Source organism: Podarcis erhardii (genome assembly GCF_964252035.2).
Source record: "Podarcis erhardii genome assembly, chromosome: 2".
Taxonomy (NCBI): Eukaryota; Metazoa; Chordata; class Lepidosauria; order Squamata; family Lacertidae; genus Podarcis; species Podarcis erhardii.
Genome location: NC_138498.1, coordinates 122,469,322 through 122,488,729, shown reverse-complemented (window position 1 = coordinate 122,488,729; position 19,408 = coordinate 122,469,322). Strand labels below are relative to the sequence as shown.

The following is a 19,408-nucleotide window of genomic DNA, read 5'->3' as shown; positions in this document are numbered from 1 at the left end:
TTAAGATTTTAAAGGTTACAAAAAAATAAGAAGATATAGATAACAATTGAAAAAGGGGGAAAAAAGACAATACATAAAAAAGCAAACATCATCAAAAAAAGAAAATACAGAAAAAGCGGGAAAAAAAATCAAACCTTTACATCACATTATTTTCATTCACTTACTTCCTTGACCTCCTCACACCTCCCATTTTTGTATTCTAATTCAATTAAATATTCCAGCAAATCCTTTCCAACTTTGTTTCTAACTTAATAATTTATCTTAATATACTATAATATTGCATTCTCTTCTTTCACCAATTCATTTTTACTTGATTCTTTATATCTTTTCTGCTAGAACCACATAATTTCCCCCCCAACATCTTTCTAACATTCCTTAATTTTACAATATTTCTGAATGATAAACTTTAAATTTCTTCCACTCTTCTTCCACCGACTCTTCTCCTTGCTCTCGGATTCTGCCTGTCATCTCAGCCAGTTCCATATAGTCCATCACCTTCATCTGCCATTCTTCCTGGGCGGGTAGATCTTGTGTTTTCCAATACTTTGCGATGAGCATTCTTGCTGCTGTTGTGGCATACATAAAAAAAGTTCTATCCTCTTTTCACACCAATTGGCCGACCATGCCCAAGAGAAAGGCCTCTGGTTTCTTCTGGAAGGTATATTTAAATACCTTTTTCATTTCATTATAAAAGGTCTTAATCTTTGGGCATGTCCACCAAAGGTGAAAGAATGTACCTTCACTCTCTTTACATTTCCAACATTTATTATCGGGCAAGTGGTAAATTTTTGCAAGCTTGACTGGTGTCATGTACCACCTGTAAATCATTTTCATTATATTCTCTCTTAAGGCACTACATGCCGTAAACTTCATACCTGTGGTCCATAACTGTTCCCAGTCAGCCATCATAATGTTATGTCCAACATCTTGTGCCCATTTAATCATTGCAGATTTAACCGTTTCATCCAATGTATTCCATTTCAACAGCAAGTTATACATTCTTGACAAATTCTTAGTTTTAGGGTCTAACAATTCTGTTTCCAATTTTGATTTTTCCACCTGAAAACCAATTTTCTTATCCAAATTATAAGCCTTCCTTATTTGATAATAATGAAGCCAGTCTCGTACTTTGTTTTTTAGTTTGTCAAAGCTCTGCAATTTTAATCTGTTTCCTTCTTGTTCCAAAATTTCCCAATATTTCGGCCAATTTGTCTCCATATTAAGTTTTTTCTGAGCCTTTGCTTCCATTGGTGACAACCACCTTGGAGTTTTATTTTCAAGCAAATCCTTATATCTTATCCAAACACTGAACAGTGCTTTCTTAACAATATGGTTTTTAAACGCTTTATGTGCTTTGACCTTGTCATACCACGGATATGCATGCTACCCAAATACATTATTAAAACCCTCTAAATCCAAAATGTCTGTGTTTTCAAGAAGCAGCCATTCTCTCAGCCAGCAAAAAGCGGCTGATTCATAATAAAGCTTCAAGTCTGGCAGGGCAAACCCCCCTCTTTCTTTAGCGTCACTTAATATCTTAAATTTTATTCGGGGCTTCTTGCCCTGCCAGACAAATCTAGAAATATCTCTCTGCCACTTCTTGAAACAGCCCATCTTGTCCAAAATTTTCAACGTTTGAAACAAATACAACATCCTTGGCAATACATTCATCTTTATCACAGCAATACGGCCTAGCAATGATAACTTCAAATTTGACCATATCTCTAGATCCTTTTTCACTTCCATCCAACATTTTTCAGTTATCTTTAAATAAATTCACATTCTTAGCAGTCATATTAACCCCCATATATTTCACTTTCTTAACTAATGTTAATCCTGTCTCCTTCTGAAACCTCTCTTTCTCAATCTCTGTTAGATTTTTCTCTAACACCTTAGTTTTCAGCTTATTCAGCTTAAATCCCGCAACCCGACCAAATTCTTGAATTAATTGCAATACTCTTTGAGTACTGGATTCTGGCTCCTGTAATGTCAAGACTAAGTCATCAGCGAATGCTTTCATTTTATACTGTTTAGCTCCGACCTGTATACCTTTAACCAATTGGTCCTTTCTAATCATATTGAGCAGAACCTCCAGGACCGAGATAAAAAGCAATGGGGAGATTGGGCAGCCCTGTCGTGTTCCTTTCTCAATCTTAAACTCTTCTGTAACTACATTATTCACAATTAATTTAGCTTTTTGTTCTGAGTAAATTGCACCTATACCGTTTTCAAATCCTTGGCCTACCCCCATTCCCTGTAAATTTTTCTTCATAAAGCTCCAAGAAATGTTGTCAAAGGCTTTCTCCGCATCCACAAATATCAAAACTGCTTTAGTGTTAATATTTATTTAAATGAAAGAAGCGAAAGAAGCTCTCAGCATCACTGATTTCACCAGGCAAGCCAGCCAGCCCTGTAGTTGACGGCACCTTCGTGACAGCAGGTGTACGATTTCTCCCATGTGAAATCTTGTATGAATTCCATTAAGTTTAGCAACAGCGGTGCTCTAATTAAAATGCTTTCCGCATTACAAGGACCTAAATATTTTTCCTCTTGATTCGCTTATGCAAAATGAGTTGTGAAATCTGACCAAATCTTTTCCCACATTCCTAGCATAATATGGTTTATCCCATGTGAGTTCTTTTATGAGAAGTAAGCGTAGATCCATGTGCAAATCTCTTTCCACACTCCAAACATTTATATGGTTTCTCCCCTGTGTGAATTCTTTGGTGCGATGTAAGGCTTGTGCTGTGACTGAAGTTCCTTCCACACTCAAAACAGGTATATGGTTTCATCCCTGTGTGAATTCTTTGATGAGATTCAAGGCTTGAGCTTTGAGTGAAGCTCTTTCCACACTCAAAACATGCATACGGTTTTTCACCTCTGTGAGTTTTTTGATGTGATGTAAGGCTTGTACCCTGGCTGAAGCTCATTCCACACTCAAAGCACTTATATGGCTTCTCTCCTGTATGGATTCTGCGATGGCAAACAAGGTATGTGTAATTACTAAAGCTCTTTCCACATGTCACACATTTATATGGTTTTTCCCCTGTATGGATTCGCTCATGCACAGTAAGGTGTGAACTCTGACTGAAGCTCTTCCCACACTCAAAGCATTTATACGGCTTCTCCCCAGTGTGAGTTCTCTTGTGTGAACTAAGGTGTGAACTCTGGCTGAAGCTCTTTCCACATTCCAAGCATTTATATGGTTTCTCCCCTGTGTGGGTTCTCTTATGTGAAGCAAGGGTAGCACTGTGAGCAAAGCTCCTTCCGCACTCCGTACATTTATAAGATTTCTCTCCTGTGTGAATTCTTTGGTGCGATATAAGACTTGAGCTGTAACCAAAGCTCATTCCGCACTCCAAACATCTATACGGCTTCTCCCCTGTGTGGATTTTTTGATGAGATAGAAGACATGTGCTGTAATGGAAGCTCTTTCCACAGTCAAAACAGGTATATGGTTTCTCCTCCCTGTGGATTTTTTGATGTGATTTAAGGCTTCTGCTGCGACTGAAGCTCTTTCCACACTCAAAGCACCTATGTGATTTTTCCCTGCTGTGGACTTCCTGATGTATTTTAAGGTTTGAGTGGCGCTTGAAACTCTTTTCACATTCTAGGCATTTGTATGATTCCTGTCCTGCGTGAATTTTTTCATGTGATTTTAGGCCAGAGCTGTCACTGAAGCTCTTTCCACACACCAAGCATTTACACAGTGTCTCCTCGGAGTGGATTCTGCAGAGTGGGCTGAGGCTCGATTTACCTTTGAACGTTTTGCCACACGAAGGGCTATCATTTGTTCTCTTCGCTTCATGCTTATTTCTTTCTGATGAGCCCCGAGAACCATTATTGTCCTGGTCATCACCTGCTAAAATTAAGGGAAAACAGCAAACATTAAAAACTTCCCAATACAGGGCTGCCTTCAGATGTCTTCTAAAAGCTACGTAGTTCTTTATCTCCTTGACATCTGAAGGGAGGGAGTTCCACAGGGCTGGTTCCACTACTTCACTTCTTACTGTGACGAAACCAGCAGCAGACCCTCACAGTTGGACCTCAGTGTCCGGGCAGAACGATGGAGGTGGAGATGCTCATTCAGGTCTACAGGGCCGAGGCCGTTTAGGGCTTTAAAGGTCAGCACCAACGCTTTGAATAATGCTCAGAAACATACTCTGAGCCAATGTAGAGCCTTTAAGACCGGCGTTATATGCTCCTGGCAACTGCTCCCAATCACCAGTTGAGCTGCTGCTTTCTGGATTAATTGTAGTTTCCGAGTCACCTTCAAAGGCACCCCCACCTAGAGCGCATTGTAGCGATCCAAGCGGGAGATAACCATAACATGTATCACAGTCTGTGTGCAGGTAGAGTCTCAGCCTGTGTACCAGATGGAGCTGGTAGACAGAAGCCCAAAAACTCTTGACTATGCCCATGTCACCATTAAAAAACATTCATGTCCTTTCTTTCTACCTTTTATCTCTGCTAGCCCAGAGCTCTTGCCCTGAAGCCTTCCTCGTTTTCTTGCCAGGGGGGCTTCCTCAACCCCAACATTTCCCCAGGTCCCCATCTCCATTCCCTGAGACTCACCAGATCTCTCTGAGGGTCCTGGGAGAGAACAGTCAGAGGTGGTGGGAGACAGCCTGACCAGGTCAACTGTCCATCTTCCCCCTTCCATCTGTGCTAGGTCTGCAGGAGAATAAATAATAATAATAATAATAATAATAATAATAATAATAATAATAATAATAATAATATTTTTTGTATCCTGCCCTCTCCAGCTGAGGCAGGGCCCAGAGTGGTAACATGATAAAACATCAAACATTAAAAACTGCCCAATACAGGACTGCCTTCAGATGTCTTCTAAAAGTTACGTAATTCTTTATCTCCTTGACAAGGGAGGGCGTTCCATAGGGAGGGGGCCACCACTGAGAAGGCCCTGTCCCTAGTTCCCTGTAACTTCGCTTCTGGCAACCAGCAGAAGTCCCTCAGAGCTGGACTTCTGTGTCTAGGGTTGAGCAATGCGGGTGGAAAGACTCCTACAGGTCTACAGGGCCGAGGCCATTTAGGGCTTTAAAGGTCTGCACAAATACTTTGAATTGTGCTTGGAAACGTACTGGGAGCCAGTGAAGATCCTTTAGGACCGGTGTTATAAGCTCCTGGCAGTCGCTCCCAGTCACCAGTCTAGCTGCCACATTCTGGATAAATTGTAATTTCTGAGTCACCTTTAAAGGTAAACCCAACTAGAGTGCATTGCAGTAGTCCAAGCGGGAGATAACCTGAATATGCACCACTCTGTCTGGGCAGACAGTCTATGGGCAGGGAGGGTTTCAGCCTGTGACCCAGATGGAGCTGGTAGACAGCTGCCCTGGACACAGAACTTACCTGCGCCTCCATGGTAAAACATTAGAAATACTTAACTAACTGACCGATCACACCGGTTATGGCCCCCCCCAACAAAAATCCTGCACCCATTCCAGCATTGAGAAACATTCCTTTCCTTTTCTACCTTTTATCTCTCACAGCCCAGAACTCTGGCCCTGGAGCCTTCCTCGTTTTCTTGCCAGGGGGGCTTCCTCACCCCCCCGCAACATCTCCATAGGCCCCCATCTCCATTCCCTGCAACTCACCAGATCCCACTGCAGATCCTGGGAGGGAACATTCAAAGGTTTTGGGAGACAGCCTGACCAGGTCAACCATCCATCTTCCCCCTTCCATCCTTGCTAGGTCTGCAGGAGAATAATATAAGAATAATAAGAATAATAGTTTTTGTATCCTGCCCTCTCCGGCCAAGGCAGGGCCCAGAGTGGCTAACATCATAAAAACAACACAATATGCATAAAAACAGATATCAATTAATTAAAATACATCTTAAAATTAATTCAGACAAGTTAATATCTAAGCAGTTGGCCATTATCAGGTTGGAATTGAGAGTGGTTAATACTTGCCAGGACCAACTGTTTCCACTGATCATACAAGGACCTGTGAGCGGGTTGGGGGCCTCCTTTGGGCTTGTTTTATACAAAGGAAAGTAAGTGAAACTGCATCTTGCCCAAAGGCCTGGCGGAACAGCTCCATCTTGCAGGCCCTGCGGAAAGATGTCAAACCCCGCAGGGCCCTGATCTCTTGTGGGAGAGCGGTCTACCAGGCCGGGGCCACGGCTGAAAAGGCCCTGGCTCTAGTCAAGGCCAGTCTAATTTCCCCGGTCCCGGGATCTTCAAGGGCTTATTGTTAGCAGAAAGAGGGCGAAAGAGGATCAGCCGCTTGCATCCTTCCTGAGGAGCTCAGAAGCCTAAACAAGCTGCAGGTTCCTTGGGAGGGAGGGAGGGAGGGAGGGAGGGAGGGAGGGAGGGAAGAAGAAGAAGAAGAAGAGAAGAGTTTGGATTTGATATCCCGCCTTTCACTCCCTTTAAGGAGTCTCAAAGCGGCTAACATTCTCCTTTCCCTTCCTCCCCCACAACAACCACTCTGTGAGGTGAGTGGGGCTGAGAGACTTCAGAGAAGTGTGACTAGCCCAAGGTCACCCAGCAGCTGCATGTGGAGGAGTGGAGACACGAACCCGGTTCCCCAGATTACGAGTCTATTGCTCTTAACCACTACACCACACTGGCTCCCGGGAGAAGTAAAAGGAGCCTCAGAGAAGCTGCAGGGATTCCTCTGCCCTAGATATTCTCCAGCCCCTGCAGAAGCCCAAATGGGACATATATATAAAATTTATATCCCCTAATCTGGTGGGCTTCTCACAGCCACCCTGTGCAGCTAACAGCGTATGGGAAAACAGACCAAAACATCAAACAGAAAAAACAGAAATATCCTATACAGGCAACAAACAAACCAATAATAAGAATAGCAACAATAATAACAACATGTTTGCAGCTATACCCAAATTAAAATAACCACCCACCCCAACTAAACAATTAACCAACACCAACCCGACGAAAACAAAACGGAGGAACGAAAATCAGAACCTTTTAAAGCATTTTAGCCAGTTGCCCCAACCCAAGAGTTGTTCCAGCAATGTCCCAGTGGCCTCCCAGGAGCCTTTTTTGGCTGTTCAAGGTGAGCCTGGGCTCCGCCCCCTAGGCCAGGTGGAATGGGCCTTGCACCAGGGAGCGGTCTTCCTTCCAGGCCTCATGGCATGGGGGGCACAGTAGTGACCTGAAAGTAGATCCCATTGAACGCAGTGGGTCTTATATCTATATAGGGCTCCCCTGCCTATTCCTCCTCTTCTGGCAACCAGAAACATATTGGTGCATGCTCCAGGTGAGAGACTTTGGAGAAGACCTCTCCCCTGCCTTCCTCTAAGTCAAGCCCTTCTTGCATCTTATGTTCTCCTGTCTTTTCTGCTTTCTGGAGGGAGGGTTTCCCTCCAGCCCCCACCCATCCATTTCTTCTTCTCCACCCCCAACCCCCTGAAACTCAGCCAACCTCTCCCAGCCTCAGAGGTGGGGAGCCCCAGCTCAGATCCTTCCTAGGAGCACAAATCCAGCCTCTTTGGAACTATTTTGCAGGACTCAGAAGTTTAAACAAGCTGCAGGTTTTGGGGGGTGAGGGAGAAGCAAAGGCGGCCTGAGAGCCCCTCCAGGGATTTTCCTCCATGGATATATTGGGAGGGGAAGCCTCCCAATATATCTGGGGCCCACCCACAGCCTCCACAGTAAAATCTCCCCCCTTTATCTTATTCACTCTCCATCCCCCCAAGTCCCTATCTCCACTTCCTAGGAACTCACAAGATGTCTCTGAGGGTCCTGGAGGACAACGCTCAGAGATTGTTTGGAGGGATGCAGGAGACAGCCTGACCAGGTCAACCGTCCATCTTCCTCCTTCCATCCTTGCTTGGACTGAAGAGCTCAGAAGCTGCAGGTTCCTGGGAGGGAGGAAGAAGCAAAGAGAGTCTCAGAGGCCCTGCAGGCATTTTCCTGCCCAAGACATTTTCCTGGTGATTGTGAAGCCCTGCATGAAAAGTGGAGCCATGCCTGAAATAAGATCTTCATCCCACCACCATTAAAAACATTTATTTCCTTTCCTGGCTTCCTTTTCACTCTGCCAACTTTGCTGCAGCAGTTGCTGGTGGTGAGAAATTAATGACATTTTATGGCCAGTGGTTCTCCTCTTCCCATCCTTAAAGTCTTCCCTCCTCCATCTCTCCCAACACCTTGGTACCTTCCTAGGGCTGGTCTGCTATACAGAGAGACTGCGCCCTCCTTGGGGGCTTTCCTCCTGAACCCCCCCCCCCAGACAGGGAAGGCATCGAAGAATAAAAGAGCCCATGTCTTTGTAGAGCTGAAATGAGATTACCTATCTCTCTTTTTCCAAAACATGAATGTCTCCCTCCTCCTCCTCTTCCCAGAGCCATCCTGCCCCCTTTCCTTTGGGGGGGGGTCCTACCCCTCCCTAAAACTCCCTCCCCCCCCCGCCCTGTCTTTTTGCCGTGCTCTCCTCCTGGGGTGCCCCTGCACCCCTTAAAACCTTCTGCACTCATCGCAGCTCTTTGGGGGCTGAATTGGGGGTGCAACCCCACGCATGCGCAGAGCTCAGAAGAGCTCAGGAGCTGCAGGTTCCTGGGAGGGAGGAAGAAGCAAACAGAGCCCCAGAGCCATGCATGAAAAGTGGAGTGATGCCTGAAATAAGATCTTCTTCCCACCACCATTAAAAACATTCCTTTCCTGGCTTCCGTTTCACTCTGCCAGCCTTGCTGTAGCAGTTGCTGGTGGTGAGAAATTAATGACATTTTATGACCAGCTCTTCCCATCCTTAAAGTCTTCCCTCCTCCATCTCTCCCAACACCTTGGTTCCTTCCTAGGGCTGGTCTGCTATACAGAGAGACTGCGCCTCCTTGGGGGCTTTCCTCCTGAACCCCCCCCCCCAGACAGGGAAGGCATCGAAGAATAAAAGAGCCCATGTCTTTGTAGAGCTGAAATGAGTTTACCTATCTCTCTTTTTCCAAAACATGAATGTCTCCCTCCTCCTCCTCTTCCCAGAGCCATCCTGCCCCCTTTCCTTGGGGGGGGGGGTCCTACCCCTCCCTAAAACTCCCTCCCCCCCCCGCCCTGTCTTTTTGCCGTGCTCTCCTCCTGGGGCGCCCCTGCACCCCTTAAAACCTTCTGCACTCATCGCAGCTCTTTGGGGGCTGAATTGGGGGTGCAACCCCACGCATGCGCAGAGCTCAGAAGAGCTCAGGAGCTGCAGGTTCCTGGGAGGGAGGAAGAAGCAAACAGAGCCCCAGAGCCATGCATGAAAAGTGGAGTGATGCCTGAAATAAGATCTTCTTCCCACCACCATTAAAAACATGCCTTTCCTGGCTTCCGTTTCACTCTGCCAGCCTTGCTGTAGCAGTTGCTGGTGGTGAGAAATTAATGACATTTTATGACCAGCTCTTCCCATCCTTAAAGTCTTCCCTCCTCCATCTCTCCCAACACCTTGGTTCCTTCCTAGGGCTGGTCTGCTATACAGAGAGACTGCGCCTCCTTGGGGGCTTTCCTCCTGAACCCCCCCCCCCCAGACAGGGAAAGCATTGAAGAATAAAAGAGCCCATGCCGTCTAGAGCTGAAATGAGTTTCCAGCTGACCCTCCCCCCCCTCCCAAAAGATGAATGTCTCCCTCCTCCTCCTCCTCCTCTTCCCAGAGCCATCCTGCCCCCTTTCCTTTTTTTTGGGGGGGGGTCCTCTCCCACCTGCCTTCTTGCCGTGCTCTCCTCCTGGGACGCCCCTGCACCCCTTAAAGCCATTTGCACTCATCGCAGCTCTTGGGGGGCTGAATTGGGGGTGCAACCCCACGCATGCGCCCTCCCACCCCTGCCCCTTTGCAAAACTGCCCTCTCCTGGGGGGCTTCTCTCCTGCAAAGGAGCTGCTCTGGCACAGGAGCCCCCTCCCCCCCCAAAAAATATATCCCTCTTTTTTCCTACCTTGCAAAAGGCACAGTCTTCCGCGCTGCAGACTCTCCTCCCTCGCAGCTGTTCAAATGTAACAAATGGAGGTGGAAGTGACGCTTTTCCTCTCCCCCAGGAAGTCCTCTATCATAATATAATCGCTGCTTTTAAGCCTTGAAGAGCCAGCATCTCTCCCACCCCCACCCAAACTGCGTGGTGCTGGAGACATTGCGGATTCCGCCTATGGGGACCCCTCAAAGCGCCCCCTTCCCTTGGAGAGCACGCTCTCCTTCTCTTCCTGCATTTCCAGGGCGGTGGGATTTGCATTCTGCAGAGGGTCCGCTCCAAGGTTCAAATGTGGGGCAGTTGGGGCATAGTGGTTAGAGTGCCCCTCTTGATATGAAGGTGGGACATTTCATAGCCCTGATATGTTACAACAGAATGCAAAAGAATTCTTTCTCACCCCTGGTAAAGAAAAACAAGCACCCCACCCCAGACCTTCTAAGGCTGCTTTTTGCAATATCAGGACCATAGTGCCAGAACAGCCATCTCGAAACCATGCCCACCTCACAAGGTTACTGAGAAGATGGGGGGGGGGGGGCAGGCAGGACACAGACAAACCCTACCTACAAGGATGTGCAGTTTCACAGATTTTGCTCACAGCTTAGCCCACCTCACAGGGTTGTTGTTGTTGCAAAGGTAACAGGTGAGAAGAGTAGCCAGCAAGAAGCCGGGTGCAAATGTATCATTTCAGCTTCACAGACCCTGCAGAGACACAAAACTGGTGCCAAGCTCACCCTGCTCCATCACAATCGCTTAACTGCAAAACTGCACAGTCCTGATCTTTTACAGGGGGAAGAAAACACCGAAAAAGTAAAAATATATACAATTGACTTGCAGGCAGAGAGTTTTAAAGCTCTTTTTGCACAGGGCAGAAAAATGGGGGGTGGGGGCAGGACGGGGGTCTAAGAGCCATCCAGCTGCTGGTTCCAGAAGGCAAGGATAGTCCGATGGACACATTCCCAGGGGTTTGTCCCGACTATATGTGATTTCGACTTTACCACCAAAATGTAACCCCTGCAAAAGTTGTGTGTCGAACTGTGCGCCCCATACAATAGTTTATTGTCACAACTCTCAGCACCCTTAACCAGCAAAAGAGCTCCCAGAAATCTTAGGGGGGGTTTCATGGGGCTTTGGATATGTGGTGTGAATGTGGCCTAACAGATTTGTGCTTGTGTGTGTGTGTCTAGCATCACTTGGCCTCCAAACACACGTTGGAAAAAGGCACACATTGATCAAAATGGTGCAGCATAAAATCACAGGTGCGGTCAGCTCTCTATCCTAGTACAGTCATACCTCGGGGTGAATACGCTTCAGCTTAAATATTTTCGGGTTGCGCTCCATGGCAACCTGGAAGTAACGGAGCGCGTTACTTCCACGTTTCGCCACTCACATAAGCACAGGCGCTAAAAATGATGTTACGCGCATGTGCGGAAGCAGCGAAAAGATAAAAACTCAATTATATAAAATACATTTGGGGGTTTCGAATCAATAGTCAGATAGTGGATCTTATTCTAATTGCCCCAGCTAAAAACCTTGCAACCTTTGCTGTCACCTGCTCATCTTGGTCTGCTGAGGGAAAAAACACTGTGACAGGCGTTGGGTGACCCGGAATGGACAATCAAATAGGGATGATAACCTCACTCTTCAAATCTTTATATAGAGTGCAAACCAGAAGGACATGCGCCACTGATTTGGTACTGCCATCTCCACAGGGACATAACCGTTTTTCGTGTGGAATCGTCCCTCAATTACAACCGAAGGCAGTATATTCAATCTTGTGAGAGTAAATGCACGTCTATATTTTATAATTGCTAAGTTATGCAGATAGGGTGCAGAAGAGTCAAAATGGGTATATCACTGCCGCTGATGTTTTTCCTACTGCGACCTTGGGCAGTAGGAATGTTGTCCCAATGTTGTCCTTCCAGCGTGGTTCAGGGCGGACCTGAAGTCACAAGATGAAGTCCCGTCTTCCTCAACGCAGCTCCCCCCTCCATCCCACTTCCAGATAAACAACAGGCCTCTGCTTTGAGTTGATCAACAACTTTCAAACATTCGCCATTTTCTTCCTTGTCTTAGACGGGAATGGTTTTTCTCTCCAAGCATTCGGGGACCACTGCTATTCATGTGCCCTTGTGAAATTCCTCTCACCTCCATGGTAGCGTTTTGCTGTTTAGACAATGTCCTTCCTCTTAAAAATAGGTTGTATGTCAACACCTCCTTAAATTTATTTGGGTGGTGGTGGGGTTAAGCTCTGGTTTCCCAACGACATCGGTCAAAACAACAAGGTTCTCCCCACCTTCACTCCTTTCAAACCACATATAGCTTCTAGTGTCCACATCTCCTCCAGTGCACGGTCAATAAAATCCAATTATAAGGAGAACCTCCACTTTTGATGGCGGTCCGAGGGGGTTGCATCATGGCAAAGGTGATTACCCAACTCCTCCATCTGCCCCCATGCTGATCTGCACGGGAGCGAGCCGTTGAGGCGACCGGGGGTCAGCCTGCTCCCTCATACCCCAGGAGGTTTCCAGGAATGCTTAAACCCTTTTGTTCCCTACCCCTTCATTTGTGCCTCCCTCCAATGTCGAGGGAGCTGCCGCCATGGTGCAAGACCAGAACCGGAAACTCAAGGTCAAATAATAATACAAATAATAATAATAATAATAACAACAACAATAATAACAATAATAATAATAATAATTTATTATTTATACCCCGCCCATCTGGCTGGGCCTCCCCAGCCACTCTGGGCGGCTTCCAAAAGAATATTAAAATACTGTGATACATCAAACATTAAAAGCATCCCTAAACAGGGCTGCCTTCAGATGTCTTCTAAAAGTCTGGTAGTTGTTGTTCTCTTTGACATCTGGTGGGAGGGCATTCCACAGGGAGGGCGCCACTACCGAGAAGGCCCTCTGCCTGGTTCCCTGTAACTTGGCCTCTCGCAGTGAGGGAACCGCCAGAAGGCCCTCGGTGCTGGACCTCAGTGTCCGGGTAGAACGATGGGGGTGGAGACGCTCCTTCAGGTATACTGGACCGAGGCCGTTGAGGGCTTTAAAGGTCAGCACCAACACTTTGAATTGTGCTTGGAAACGTACTGGGAGCCAATGTAGGTCTTTCAAGACCGGTGTTATATGGTCTCGGAGGCCGCTCCCTGTCACCAGTCTGGCTGCTGCGTTCTGGATTAGTTGTATGCATGCACCACTCTGGCGAGGCAGTCCGCAGGCAGATAGGGTCTCATCCTGCGTACCAGATGGAGCTGGTACACAGCTGCCCTGGGCACAGATTTAACCTGTGCCTCCATGGACAACTGTGAGTCCAAAATGACTCCCAGGCTGCGCACCTGGTCCTTCAGGGGCACAGTTACCCCATTCAGGACCAGGGAAATGTATTTTTTTAAAAGAATAAATTTTTATTAATATTTTTAAACATAAATGCAAATATAATAAACAATGTAACAAATATCATAACATAGTTTCTTAACTTCTTTGGACTCCCTCACGTCTTTCGCTCCCACTTGCATCATTGTCAATTCTTGCCCGCAATTTATCATCTTGTTTACATTCTTATGTCCCATTCATTTAGAATATAATCTAATAGTTCTCCCAAAAGTTTATGATTTTTCCTCAATCTCACTTATCATCCTAATTGCATCTAATTTAGTGGTGGTCAATTATTTATGATCTAGCCTCCATCTTAACATTCAGCCAAATTACAATACTTTTTAAAATAAATCTTAAATTTCTTCCAATCTTCTTCAACCTTCTCTTCTCCCAGGTCTCGGATTCTGCCGGTCATCTCGGCTAGTTCCATATAGTCTATCAGTTGCATCTGCCACTCTTCCAGTGTGGGTAGATCTTGAGTTTTCCAGTGCTTAGCGATGAGTATCCTTGCTGCCGTTAGGACCAGGGAAATGTAGTGTTGGAAGGGACCACAAGAATCATCTAGTCCTGGGGTAAAGGTAAAGGGACCCCTGACCGTTAAGTCTAGTGGCGGATGACTCTGGGGTTGCGGCGCTCATCTCACTTTACTGGCCAAGGGAGCCAGCGTACAGCTTCCAGGTTATGTGGCCAGCATGACTAAGCTGCTTCTGGTGAACCAGAGCAGCACACGGAAACACCGTTTACCTTCCCGCCAGAGCGGTACCTATTTATCTACTTGCACTTTGATGTGCTTTCGAACTGCTAGGTTGGCAGGAACTGGGACCGAGCAATGGGAGCTCACCCCTTCGCGGGGATTCAAACCGCCAACCTTCTGATAGGAAAGCCCTAGGTTCTGTGGATTGGACGACAGCACCACCCACGTCCCAGTCCAGGGGTAGTCAACCTTTTTATACTTAACGCCCACTAATGCATCTTTCTTGATGGTAAAATTTCCTTACTGCCCACCAGGACTTGATGGAAGGAGGATTCAGAACCCCCTACCGCCCAGTTAGAATCCTAAAATGCCCACTAGTGTGCGGTAGGGACCAGGTTGACAATCCCTGATCTAGACCAACCCCCTGCAATGCAGGAAAAACAACCCGACCTCTGCTGAAAAACCTAAAAAATGGAAGGAGAGTTCACCACCTTCCAAGGTATCTCATCTCACTTGCAGTCAGAAATTTCTTCCTAAAGCTTAGGATTAGATGTATTTTTACTCCTTGCGTAAAATACAGATGCAGGAAGAGTCGGAAAGCCAGGAAGTAATTGTAATCTCTGTATTTACGTGGATTTAAATGAAAGAAGTGAAAGAAGCTCTCTAACATAACTGGGGGACAATTACATAACTGGAAAAAAAATATTACAAAAAGACAATACCAATAAAGAGTACAAATTGAGAAGGGGGGAAGGAAAAGAAAACTTAAACTATCTATTGTTATTAGTAAGATAAAGAATATGACATAAATTTGAGATTGCAATTTATTGTTACAGTAAAAAAAATCTCATTATCATTAAACCCAACCTCCCATTTATTCCTTATTTCTTTCTAAATAACTTTACTGCCATACCAAAATATTATTTTTTATATTATTTTTACACAGTTTTTTTTTTGTTTAGTCATTTAGTCGTGTCCGACTCTTTGTGACCCCATGGAACAGAGCACGCCAGGCACTCCTGTCTTCCACTGCCTCCCGCAGTTTGGTCAAACTCATGCTAGTAGCTTAAAGAACACTGTCCAGCCATCTCGTCCTCTGTCGTCCCCTTCTCCTTGTGCCCTCCATCTTTCCCAACATCAGGGTCTTCTCCAGGGAGTCTTCTCTTCTCATGAGGTGGCCAAAGTATTGGCACCTCAACTTCATGATCTGTCCTTCAAGGGAGCACTCAGGGCTGATTTCCTTCAGAATGGATACGTTTGATCTTCTTGCAGTCCATGGGACCCTCAAGAGTCTCCTCCAGCACCATAATTCAAAAGCATCAATTCTTCAGCAATCAGCCTTTTTTATGGTCCAGCTCTCACTTCCATACATCACTACTGGGAAAACCACAGCTTTAACTATATGGACCTTTATTGGCAAGGTGATTTCTCTGCTTTTTAAGATGCTGTCTAGGTTTGCCATCACTTTTCTCCCAAGAAGCAGGCGTCTTTTAATTTCGTGGCTGCTGTCACCATCTGCAGTGATCATGGAGCCCAAGAAAGTAAAATCTCTCACTGCCTCCATTTCCCCCCCTTCTATTTGCCAGGAGGTGAAGAGCCCAGTGGCCATGATCTTCCTTTTTTTGATGTTCAACTTCAGACCATATTTTGCGCTCTCCTCTTTCTCCCTCAATAAAAGGTTCTTTAATTCCTCCTCACTTTCTGCCATCAAGGTTGTGTCATCTGCATATCTGAGGTTCTTGATATTTCTTCCGGCAATCTTAATTCCGGCTTGGGACTCATCCAGTCCAGCCTTTCGTATGATGTATTCTGCATATAAGTTGAATAAGCAGGGAGACAATATACAGCCTTGTCATACTCCTTTCCCAATTTTGAACCAATCAGTTGTTCCATATCCAGTTCTAACTGTCGCTTCTTGTCCCACATAGAGATTTCTCAGGAGACAGATGGGGTGATCAGGCACACCCATTTTGATACAAATTCAGCTCTCGGTTTATTTTTTCCTGATAAGCTATCTAATTCAGCATATTCAGTCAATTTTTGAATCCACTCCTGTCTGGAAGGAATTATGTTGCTTTTCCACCTTGATGGCTATAAGGACTCTCGCTGCCACTGTTGCATACAAAAAAAATACCTTTAATTTGTTTTGGAATATCTGAGTCAGTGATCCCCAACAGATGTGCCTCTGGCTTTCTATTACAATGGTACCTCGTGTTACAGACACCTCAGGTTACAGATGCTTCAGGTCACAGACTCCACTAACTCAGAAATAGTACCTTGGTTAAGAACTTTGTTTCAGGATGAGAACAGAAATCGCACGGTAGCAGCAGGAGGCCACATTAGCTAAAGTGGTACCTCAGGTTAAGAACAGTTTCAGGTTAAGAATGGACCTCCAGAACAAATTAAGTTCTTAACCCGAGGTCCCACTGTAAAGGAAAGTCTTAACATTTTTTCTAATTCTGAATGGATTTCCTCCCAAAATTTCTTTATTTTGCTACATTGCCACCATATATGATACAGTGAGCCTGTTTGATCTCCACAACAGTAACTTTTGGCTCCTTTGTACATTGTGGCTAATTTCCATGGAGTTAAATACCACCGGTGCTGCATTTTTAAAACGTTTTCCCTTATGGCATAGCACGTGGTAAATCTCCAACTATTCTTCCACAGATTTTCCCATTGGGACATTGTTATAACATACCCAAAGTCTTGACACCACTTTATCACGGCTGATGTAACTCAAATCTTGAGGTCTCCTTGGCAAACCCTTTTTATCTACATTAATTTTTTTGAATATTGGAAAATATTGGAACCAATCTGTAATAATATCTCTTAATTCCTCAAAACTTTTAAGTTTCAGTTGGTTATCTTCTTTTAAAATTATTTTATAAGTAGGCCAATTTCACAACTTATTTTTTTTCTTCACCACTGTGGCCTCTGCTTGGAGAGGCCCACCACGGGATTTTGTATTTCTCCCAAACTTTAAGAAGTGATCTCCTTATAATATGATTTGAGAAATCTCTGTGTATTTTTTCCTTTCCATAAATTCAATAATGGTGCCAACCCCAACGGTTATTATGTCCCTCCAAATCCAACAAACCTATATCTTGCAAATTAGCGGTGCTCCTCTTAAACTGCTTTCCTCATTACAAGAATAGAAATATTTTCCCCATCTTGATTCACTTATGCAAAATGAGTTGTGAAATCTGACCAAATCTTTTCCCACATTCCAAGTATATATATGGTTTATCCCATGTGAGTTCTTTTATGAGAAGTAAGGCCAGATCTATGTGCAAATCTCTTTCCACACTCCAAACATTTATATGGTTTCTCACCTGTGTGAGTTCTTTTATGAGAAGTAAGGCCAGATCCATGTGCAAATCTCTTTCCACACTCCAAACATTTATATGGTTTCTCCCCCGTGTGAGTTCTTTTATGAGAAGTAAGGGCAGATCCCTGTGCAAATCTCTTTCCACACTCCAAACATATATATGGTTTCTCCCCTGTGTGAATTCTTTTATGAGAAGTAAGGCCAGATCGATGTGCAAATCTCTTTCCACAGTCCAAACATTTATATGGTTTCTCCCCTGTGTGAACTTTGTGATGAGATCTAAGGCTTGAGCTTTCAGTGAAGTTCTTTCCACACTCAAAACAGGTATATGGTTTCACCCCTGTGTGAATTCTTTGATGACATTTAAGATGTGAGCTTTGAGTGAAGCTCTTTCCACACTCAACACATGCATATGGTTTTTCACCTCTGTGAATTTTTTGATGTTTATGAAGGCCTGTACCATGCCGGAAGCTCTTTCCACACTGAAAGCACTTATATGGCTTCTCTTCTGAATGTATTCTGCGATGGCAAACAAGGTATGTGCGGTTACTAAAGCTCTTTCCACATGTCACACATTTATATGGTTTTTCCCCTGTATGGGTTCGCTCATGCACAGTAAGGCATGAACTCTGACTGAAGCTCTTCCCACACTCAAAGCATTTATACAGCTTCTCACCAGTGTGAGTTCTCTTATGTGAACTAAGGTGTGAACTCTGGCTGAAGCACTTTCCACATTCCAAGCATTTATATGGTTTCTCCCCTGTGTGGGTTCTCTTATGTGTAGTAAGGCTAACACTGTGAGCAAAGCTCCTTCCGCACTCCGAACATTTATATGATTTCTCCCCAGTGTGAATTCTTTGATGCAATGTAAGACTTGAGCCGTGAGCGAAGCTCATTCCGCACTCCAAACATTTATACGGCTTCTCCCCTGTGTGGATTTTTCGATGCATTGCAAGGCCTGAGCTGCTAGTAAAGGCCTTTCCACACTCAAAACAGGTATATGGTTTCTCCCCTGTGTGGATTTTTTTATGATATACAAGGCTTGATCTGCTAGTGAAGGCCTTTCCACACTCTAAACAGGTATATGGTTTCTCCTCACTGTGGACTTTGTAATGTCTTTTAAGGTTTAAGTGGTGCTTGAAACTCTTTCCACATTCTAGGCATTTGTATGATTCCTGTCCTGCGTGAATTTTTTCATGTGATTTTAGGCCTGAGCTGTCACTGAAGTTCTTTCCACACACCAAGCATTTACACGGTTTCTCCTCTGTGTGGATTCTGCAGTGTGAATTGAACCTAGATTTACTTTTGAATGTTTTGCCACGTAAAGGTCTCTCATTTGTTCTCTTCCCCTTCTGATGTTTTTTCTGGACTGGGATTCGATGGCCGTTATCACTCTGCATTAGAAGGCCTTCATACCTCCTATTTTCTTCTTGGTTTTCCTCTTGTGGTCTTGTTTCCTCTTGATCTTGAAAGGTCTTTCCTTTGACTTCATTCTTGGTTCTTTCTGATGAGACCCGAGAACAACGACTGTCGTGTTCATCACCTGCTAAAGTTAAGGGAAGATGACAATTAAAAATGTAATCCAAATCACCATCCTAGTGAGACTTTCTGTAACATCTGATGATGATGATGGTGATTTTATTATTTATACCCTGCCCATCTGGCTGGGTTTCCTCAGCCACAGCATATATAAAACATCAAACTGCCCAATACAGGACTGCCTTCAGATGTCTTCTAAAAGCTACATAGTTCTTTATCTGCTTGACATCTGAAGGGGGCCCCCACTGAGCAGGCCCACTGCCTAGTTCCCTGTAACTTCACTTCTGGCAATCAGGGAACCAGAGCTGGACCTCAGTGTCTGGGGTTAGAGATGCTCCTTCAGGTCTACAGGGTCAAGACTGTTCAGAGCTTTAAAGGTCAGCACCAACACTTTGAACGATGCTCAGAAACAAACTCTGAGCCGATGTAGATCCTTTAAGACCAGTGTTATATGCTCCTGGCAACTGCTTCCAGTCACCAGTTGAGCTGCCGCTTTCTGGATTAATTGTAGTTTCCGAGTCACTTTCAAAGGCAGCCCCACCTA

General features: G+C 45.1%; 3 protein-coding genes across 15 annotated transcripts in view; 1 reads left to right on the top strand and 2 right to left on the bottom strand.

Annotated features, from left to right (window-relative positions):
* Positions 1 to 19,408, top strand: part of LOC309336788 (uncharacterized protein) — an 82,117-nt gene that overhangs the window by 32,107 nt on the left and 30,602 nt on the right. The gene's annotated exons all lie outside the window — the stretch shown is intronic.
* Positions 753 to 19,408, bottom strand: part of LOC309336871 (uncharacterized protein) — a 21,173-nt gene continuing 2,517 nt past the window's right edge. The window contains exons 1-6 of one of the 12 annotated variants that reach the window (XM_081853329.1): positions 11,470 to 11,899; positions 10,481 to 10,619; positions 7,716 to 7,852; positions 5,616 to 5,714; positions 4,576 to 4,674; positions 756 to 3,862 (exon numbers count right to left, since the gene is read on the bottom strand). In XM_081853329.1, the coding sequence (XP_081709455.1) occupies positions 2,622 to 3,862; positions 4,576 to 4,674; positions 5,616 to 5,714; positions 7,716 to 7,815 (1,539 nt within the window). In that variant the 5' untranslated portion in view covers positions 7,816 to 7,852; positions 10,481 to 10,619; positions 11,470 to 11,899 and the 3' untranslated portion in view covers positions 756 to 2,621. Of the gene's footprint in view, positions 3,863 to 4,575; positions 4,675 to 5,615; positions 5,715 to 5,933; positions 6,288 to 7,715; positions 7,922 to 9,890; positions 10,446 to 10,480; positions 10,620 to 11,469; positions 11,900 to 19,408 lie in introns of those variants that run through there. The other 11 variants (XM_081853331.1, XM_081853330.1, XM_081853324.1 and 8 more) reach the window with 11 other exon arrangements.
* LOC309336901 (uncharacterized protein) overlaps positions 16,967 to 19,408 on the bottom strand; it is a 22,970-nt gene continuing 20,528 nt past the window's right edge. The window contains exon 5 of the mRNA XM_081853392.1: positions 16,967 to 18,871. Within this exon, the coding sequence (XP_081709518.1) occupies positions 17,241 to 18,871 (1,631 nt within the window). The 3' untranslated portion in view covers positions 16,967 to 17,240. The remainder of the gene's footprint in view (positions 18,872 to 19,408) is intronic.